The 8,355-nt window shown below is 40.9% G+C and overlaps 1 protein-coding gene across 1 annotated transcript; it reads left to right on the plus strand.

Annotated features, from left to right (window-relative positions):
* The first annotated feature begins 267 nt into the window (after positions 1–267).
* Positions 268–6,798, plus strand: spry4 (sprouty homolog 4 (Drosophila)). The gene is made up of 2 exons (XM_032576487.1): positions 268–517; positions 2,496–6,798. Exon 2 carries the CDS (start codon positions 2,547–2,549, stop codon positions 3,690–3,692), a length of 1,146 nt encoding a protein of 381 aa, XP_032432378.1. The 5' UTR covers positions 268–517; positions 2,496–2,546; the 3' UTR covers positions 3,693–6,798.
* The last annotated feature ends 1,557 nt before the right edge of the window (positions 6,799–8,355 follow it).

Consider the following 8,355-nt stretch of genomic DNA (forward strand, 5'->3'; position numbering starts at 1 on the left):
AAAAAAGCCCCCACCCCTCTTTTTTCCCCACGCACAAACGCACACGCCTCATTCGCCATTTCTTCCCATTCATAAAAATCCGGGCTTCGCGCGTGCGCAGTGCAATTCGGTGTCCTCCCCATTCATAAAAATGTAACCTCCGCATTTCAAGCCCTCCCCGACTCGTTCTTCCCTCCCATTCAGAAAAAATAAATGAAAAAACGGAGGCATCTGCACAGCGCCGTCCCCCTTTTTCCTCTCCTCTACCCTCCCATTCATAAAAACTCACTTCCCTCCCCCTCGGTGGTTGCAACATCATATCCACAGCTCTGCGTCCTCGATCGCAGTCGCCTTTTTAATGCACCAAGCCAGCAGAGAGAAAAGCGCTGAAAGAGCCGCTCGCCTTTCCTTTTGGAGTTAACGTCTTTGGAAATACTTCACGCACCACCCGCCATCAATCTCCGAGTGGACTATAGAGAGACCTGCGCGCAGACGTCGAGTGTAACGAAGAGATGAGAATTGCGTCCTGATACCCACGGTAAGTGATGTTTTCTCTGTGTTACATGTTTAGAAGTCGTGATCCAGCGACAGCAAAGCCTGGCTTGTTTCAGATCCATTGCTCTAACTTAGCCACCTCAGTCCGTCGGATCTTGTATAAGGTAAAGGCGCGACATGGTTCTCCTGAGTAACGTCCTTTTTTCCGTTTTGTTTTTTTTTTTTTTTTTTTTAAGAAACTGACTCAGAGCCTGTTTGCGTATTTAAGTCAATATTTAACCACCGGTTTTAGGAGCAAACGCGAGATTAAGGCGAAGGAGAGAGAGGGAAGCGAACTCCGTGCAGATGTGCACTTCTGCATCTATCACGATTATGACGTCTTTTAAATTTGCTAAATTTTCGCTCCCTGTGTTTAAAAATGAGGCTTCGTGTTCCGTCGCGTCTGTCCTTCTCGCTCTGCAGAGAGCACCACGTCGCTTAAGTCCTTTTCCAATCACCCTTTTCACCTTCGCTTCACGTTACGCGTCTGATAATACATTTGTTATTATTGTGTATTATTATATTACTTTATTAAGAATTTTGAATTGCAACGTCCGCATTTGTTGCTAGGGGTATGTGCGATTGTGGAACACAGTGATCAGCTCTCTTTAAAACCTTTGTAATTTTTAAATTAGTTGCAAAATAAGATTGAAAACGCCGAGTACTTATAAGCAATAAGCACGCTATTTGAGTACACCGAACGGCCGCCTCCGGTTTTATGACTCAGTCCATTCACATTTCCAAGGGAGCAACGCGCGCGCGCACCCCCACACGCACACACACACACATTCACCAACACGTACGCACTTGCACACACATAGTTCCGGCTTGGAGCTCATAATGGTCTAGATTTTTGACTATCACAAGCGCTCGCGCCTTTGCCAGCAATGTCGCAACAGGTTTCACAACAAGCCAGACTTTTTTTCAGACCCTTTAGAGGGAGGCGAATAACATGATCTGGGGGTACAGCTACAGGAGCATAACAGTGTGAAGCAATGACACATTTTCTGATAAAAACAGCAGATCAGTGTGCCAACTATATGACTGACATAATAGCAGGCAGCAGCGATGTAGGTTAGTGCAAATCGTGCTTGCTCTTGCTCTATTTCTACGTCCATCAGTTATCAGTGGGGGTCTACCTGACGTGGAGCACTCATGGAGGAAATGGATGCAGCTGATTTCACTGAGCATAAATGGAGCGCACTGATTCATCGCTCTTACGCTGCCTGCAGCACAGCAGGTCCCATTCATAAAAACACCTGCTGGTTCATAAAATCAGCCCCATTCACAAATTCCGAGACTGATCATTTTCTCTGATTCGGATTTGTGGTTGTAAAGTGTGCTAAGGAATTACATCACTACATTATGAAGCTGAAGGAGTTATTGATAAGCGGGTCTACATGACCTAAATTTTTGCCTTCAGTTCTGCTTCTCTGGCAAGTTTCTAATTTCTTCTCCTCCCTACCTTGTTTTGCATCTTTGAGTCTTTTGCATGCAAGTCCTGCTCTGTGGTGCTCTCTGCTTTTTTGTAAGAGAGAGGACGAGAGTCCAACTTCCATTGTGCTAATGTCAAAGTTAGAAGACATGGGGTTCAGACTAAAGGTCCTTTGGGTATCCATTTTAAAAATCACCTTAGGTTGCAAGCTTAACAACCAGAAAATGTTATATAACAAAACCTTAAGAATATTTCTAGCTGCAGTTGTTCCATTTGAAGTAAACAAATTGCAACTTGTATGACAAATGTCTTGTATACATGAAACCTGGGGGGTGAATTAGAAGATACTATTGGAGGTTGCATTGAAGAGCATAACAGTCGTCAATCCAACTTTTGTCAACTGTTATCTTTGTAGATTTGAGACATTACGTCACCTCTTGTATAAAATACTTAGAACCTACTCCTTATAAGTTTCAGTGTGAATAAATAGTATCATGGAAGCCCTTGTTGCTTGTTTTAACAGAATATCTTGTATCTGTTTTTGCAGTATCACTAAATGCTGCTTTAATGTGAAGACGTGCAAGGCACCAGCCGACACATGGAGTCCAGGGTTCCCCACCACATTCCCGGAGTTTCTTCTTCCCTTATCTCTCAGCCTTTGCTGGACAGTCGAGTGCCCTATGGTCGTCTTCAGCATCCTCTCACCATTTACCCCATTGACCAGATAAAGTCATCACATGTGGAGAATGACTACATCGACAGTCCAGCTGTTGTGGCTCAGCAGCCTGTGAGCCAGAAGTCTGCAAACCGAAGAATCACCTGGCTTGGTCAGAATCAGGAGGCCTTCCTTGGGGCCAACCATAATCATCACCACAATCACCAACATCAGCTCCATCAGCACGGCCGGTGTGAGCCTCACCCTCACCCGGACACCACCACCCACCCCTGGATTTCCTTCAGTGGCAGGCCCAGTTCTATTAGCAGCAGCAGCAGTACCTCTTCCGATCAGCGGCTGTTGGACCATGCAGCACCGACGCCAACGGTGGATCACCACCCAAACTCAAACCATCACCAGGGCCCCATCAACACCGTCACAACCCGAACTCCTGGTTGTTTCTCTTCCTCTGAATCTAAAGTCCTGACCTCCTCTTCATCTGCTTCCTCTTGCTCCTCTTCCTCAAAATCACTTGACCTCAAGTCTGCAAAGGTTCCTGCTGGAGGCATGTGCTCCACTGGGGTTCAACAAGGACTGGTGCTTATCCCTTCCTCTCCAACCGAAAAGAAGCACCTGTTTGTCTGCGAGCACTGTGGGAAGTGTCGATGCACTGAGTGCACTCTCCCCCGAGCCTTACCCTCCTGTTGGGTCTGCAACCAGGAGTGCCTGTGCTCGGCTCAGAGCCTGGTAGACACAGCCACCTGCATGTGCCTAGTCAAAGGGATCTTCTACCACTGCACCGAGGACGAGGATGACGAGGGCTCCTGTGCCGACAAGCCCTGCTCATGTTCACAAGCCAACTGCTGTGCACGCTGGTCTTTTATGGCCGCCCTCTCTGTCGTCTTGCCATGCCTAATCTGCTACCTACCAGCTACGGGACTGGCCAAGCTGGGACAGAAGTGTTATGACAATATTAGCAGGCCTGGCTGTCGCTGCAAGAACTCGCAGGCTGGCATGAGCATCCCTGTCAGTAAAAATGGAGGGGTGGAATCTAACGTTGGGGCAGAAAAGCAGCAGCAGGGGTCATGATAGTGGACTCAACTAGCTGGCTGTGGCCTTGCAAGAAAATGGACAGGACTCCACTTGTTTGGTTAATATGGACTGGACAAGGCAAAACAACCCCATTAAACCATCATATTTATCTGCTGGAACATGACTATTAAAACAATGGTACTTAAATGGTTTCTTAACCTATGTTTGATAGCATGGATGATTAAAATGGGCCATTTAAAAGTGGAACAGCTAACATGTTTGGTGAGAGATTTGTTTTCATGTTCTATAACGGTGACGATAAGAAGAGACCAGATTGTGTGGTCTTGTGTCTGGGTTTTAAAGAAAATGGCTGAAGGCACAAAGTCGTACCTCTCTGCTGCTCAATATTTTCCAGCTATTTTTTGTAATGCCAAGTAAACAGAAACTGGTTTCTGATCTTAAGATTTCAAAAGGTATTCAACCCCAGCCATCTAGAAAAGCACAGCCCAGTGTCAATCAGGAAAGCAAGTGGTTAACTGTTGAATACTGTGGCTTTTATGATGGGCCATTACAAGAGACAACTTCCTCTCAAAAGTGATTTTCACCATCTTTTAATTTTGCAGTTATGCTAAATGAGGCTAGCTTGGTAACATTTATCTCTAGATTGTTATTTGAACAGGGGGATCTGTGAAAACAACCCTTTTTAGACCTAATATAACAGTAATTTTCCATATTTTTTTCAACTTTTCGTGTGCTACAAGTGAGAATCAATTTACAGTTGTTTTTTTTATTCATTTTATGGCTGGTAAAGCTTAGACCTTCTGAAATATTTTGAATGCTGTTCACTGCTCCACCTCAGATGTAATGCATGTCACGATCTGCATGCTCTAGTCTAATGGTTAACTACCGTGCTAGAAGTGGATTTGTGGTAGAGAAACATGTAAAAAAAAAAAAAAAAAAAGATTTAAAAGGAAAAAAAACAACCAACCTTCTCAGGGATTGTTATACAATAATCTCCTCTTGAACTTGGCCTACTGCATGTTGAATTTTAAAACTGCCTACAAGAGCCTGGTCTGCTTCCTCTTTGCACAAAAACGGCAAAGAAAACATTTAAGAGGCGAAAGAGGCAATAGTGAATAATTTAAAACACGCAAGCTAAGTCAGAGGCAAATGGGCCATAGAACTTTTTTTTCCAAAGGAGAGGGATGCAGGTGAAGAGGGTCAAGCTGAAGGTAAAGGGGAAGAGAGAAGGATTAGAAAAAGTTATTGTGTTTGTATCCAGTCAGCCTTTGTCAATATCAAACCTGCCACTTGCACAACCTTTTTTTTAGGACCCCTCTTAAAGGATGTACTAAAGCACAGTATTAACCACCTAAGCAATCTTGTATTACTTTGGCCTTCACTACATTTACTCCACACACACACATACACCCATCCACCTCTACGCACATCTGTGTCTTCATGAAAGTCAAATCAGTATGCTGCATAGCTGATTGTGTGAAATAGTCTCTCTTTTACTATTCTATTTTTGTGAATTGCATGATGTTCTTAGGAATTTGCCAAAGGATGCTATTATACAGTAGCATGTTTTCACAGTCTAAGTGACCACAGTTGTTATGATGCCCTTTTGCCAAATAGTTAACAGTGGCAGGTTGTTAAAGGTGAATTGTCCTTTAATACAGGTGGTTGTTTCCATTTGGCATCCTGGCATATTTGCTTTGTGGCTCCATAACCCACAAATTGGACCCTTATCTTCCACTAGGGTACCTAACTTTGCTCATACTTGTATTTGGCTTTTTGCACAAAGCTAATATCATTCAAAAAAATAGGAGAGCAGGAAAATCCACATGTGGTCCTTGGTATTGAATGTACGAGGCAACATTTCAAAAAACCTAGCAATTCAGTCTGAGATAGGTGCCAAAACTGAGAGCGAATGTGTGCCTGGGGGGAGGTGGGGCAGCAAAAATCACAAATGTTTTGACTATATATTTAGTAATAGAGCTATGAAGGTGAAATGTTATTTGCTGTAAATAGTTTCACAACATTTGTGTTCTTTAGAAGAGACTTTTAAATGTCCTCGGAAGATTGCATGGTACATTATAACCACAATTCAGTACAAACTATATAGAGACTATATTAGATATATATTTTGAGGGTAAGAATAAGATGTTTTTGAGGAAAATGAATGCAGTAGAAGGAGGCTTCGAGAAACAAAATGACTTTATACCACTTGCACTTGATTTAGAAAAGTGTGCCCGGCAATAATAAAGAAGTAGAAAAAAATCTCCTGCTGATTATGCTATCCACGGCTCATTAGCAGTCGAGAGGCTAAGCTAATTCTCTCTCCGAGTCCTAAAGACATTGGATTCATTGAATCCACACTGCAAACACAGTCTACCCTGATCAACCCATTCCCTGCTCCTTTTTTCATTCATGCATTTCTTCCTTCGTTTCTTCCGTGGGAAATAGTCCAACAAACACCCCTGGCCTGCCTTGATTGACAAACACAGCTGCTGTTCATAAACTTGTCATACCACAGAGACAGAAGAGACACACACGTCTGATACTCTCACCCCTCTTGCTTTCTTGATGTTTTTTACCCTCTTGTCACCTTTGTTTTTACCTGGAGTTGTGTTGATCTTTATCACCGGTTGGACCTCTTTCTTTTCAACAATTGCTGCCTTTCTTTGTAGATCTTTTTACTATTACGTGCTCAATGGCCTGTTCAAGGTGTGAAAAAAAATCACCAACAACTATATTGAAATTAAATCTGTAGTTTATTTTGAGTTCTACATACCAATGTCACCTGGTTTATATTTTTCACATAAAAGGAAAACTATCATACAGTTGCTACTCCATTCCTTTGTAGCTTTCCAATGACATTGTTGGGGATTAAGAAATGAGATTTGTGCTTTTTTGTTGGTTTGTTTGTTTAGATATTACAAAAAGAAAAAAATTCTCATATAAAAGGTTCCCTTTATAGATATATTTATTTTGAAGTTCTATTTTATATAGTATTTATTTAGATGCCAACTTTTTGTTTGTGAAGAAAGCTTATGTTGAAATGGAATGTACATTGACAATGGAAATATATATTGTTAAATATACTTGGCTGTTGTGTTGCTTTTTTGTACTACACAAATAAAGAATAAGTAGAAAGGTAGTTCAGGATTTTCTTTAACAAAGTTTTGTTTAAAGTTTATTAGAAATTCATACTTACCCTGCAGAACTTTTTTGCCATATTCATTTGTTATAAATCCAACTAGTTCTAGAAGCTAAAGAAAGACCAAACCTGACCTATGCAGCTTAAACAAAATGAACTTTCAAGTACATCAAGGCAGTTTGTAGACGTCCTATTTTGTGGACCTTTAAACCACTATGTTTATATTGAGTGCTTATTACAGAGAAGCAGGTGATTTTTATGATACCTGCAGGGAGGAGGCTTTGTGTAAAACACATATAGAGACCAGAAGAGATAAAGTGATTGCAGTCAAAAGTAAAGGAATTGTAAAGAGCAAAACATGTTACAATAGAAGATTTTTTATTTATTTATACATTGCCTTACTTTCTGGCAGTCACTCTGACCAGAAATGCTTTATGTTTCATTTTCGGCACTTGTTTCAGGCAGAATGATCATTGGTGCAACAACATCTTTTCCATTTCCTTTCAAATTTTCAGCAATTTCCACTGTGACATTTGCATAATTTCCACAGTGCAAATGTCAAACGTTAAAGGTTAATAAAATACTATTTCCACAGATTGCTATAACATTTTTGACAGAGTTGTTTTAAGAAGGCAAAGGTTCCCTTTGGTCTTGACCATTTTCTGCCTGAGAGCTTCTCAGATTAGTTGTTAGTTTCTTAGACCAGCTGTTATCATCTCAAAGTAGTTATTGAATTTTTATTTTACAAATTGAGACATTTAATAACTAGTCATTAGCTTCTCAGATTAGCATTTATCTTTTATAGATTAGCCTCAATGTTCTGGACCAACTGATCTGGATTTATGTTAAATGAAAATGTCAGAAGACTTGATAACTAGCCAAAAGTGACATTTACTAGCTGTTAGCTTTTCAGATTAAATGTTAGCTTCTCAGACTAGCCGTTAGCTTCTATTATTAGCAAGTTGTTAGCTTTTACTACAAGCCATTAGTATCTGAAACTAGCTTTTAGCTTCTGAAAATAGCCACTAGAAGATCAGACTAGCCATAAGCTACTCTGACAAACCAATGGCTTCTTGGACCAGCCAGTAGTTTTGCAGATAAGCCATTAGATTGTTGAACTCGCCTACAGCTTCACAGACTACCCAGTAGCCTTCCAGGGTAGCCAGAAGATTAACCAGAAGGTCTGACAGAGATTCAAAATCTCTAACACATTGGAGATCTGGCCAATGTAGTAAGCATGCAAATAACAATAAACAGAAACACAAATTAAATAAAAAAATGACTAACTCAATAATGACCAGCTATTTGTTTTAGTTTAACAACCTATCATCGATCATTCCATGAAAGTGATAAAGAAATGCTGTTTTTGCCAAATGAAAAGAAGAGGTCAAGAGTATCATCTATACTGAAGATATTAGCTGCTAACAAACCTTTAACAGAACCTCAATCGAAAAATCCTAAGCTATCTCTTTCATTAAAACCTGTACCACCGTTTAATTTGAGAATAGGAACAGACAAAACTTTTGCCAATAAGGCTTTTCTTTCCATTAATCATTT

The sequence above is a fragment of the Xiphophorus hellerii genome, chromosome 11, assembly GCF_003331165.1.
Source record: "Xiphophorus hellerii strain 12219 chromosome 11, Xiphophorus_hellerii-4.1, whole genome shotgun sequence".
NCBI lineage: Eukaryota > Metazoa > Chordata > Actinopteri > Cyprinodontiformes > Poeciliidae > Xiphophorus > Xiphophorus hellerii.

Coding starts and splice junctions, on each gene's coding strand:
- spry4 (XM_032576487.1), top strand. CDS start 2,547: ATGGAGTCCAGGGTTCCCCACCACATTCCCGGAGTTTCTTCTTCCCTT.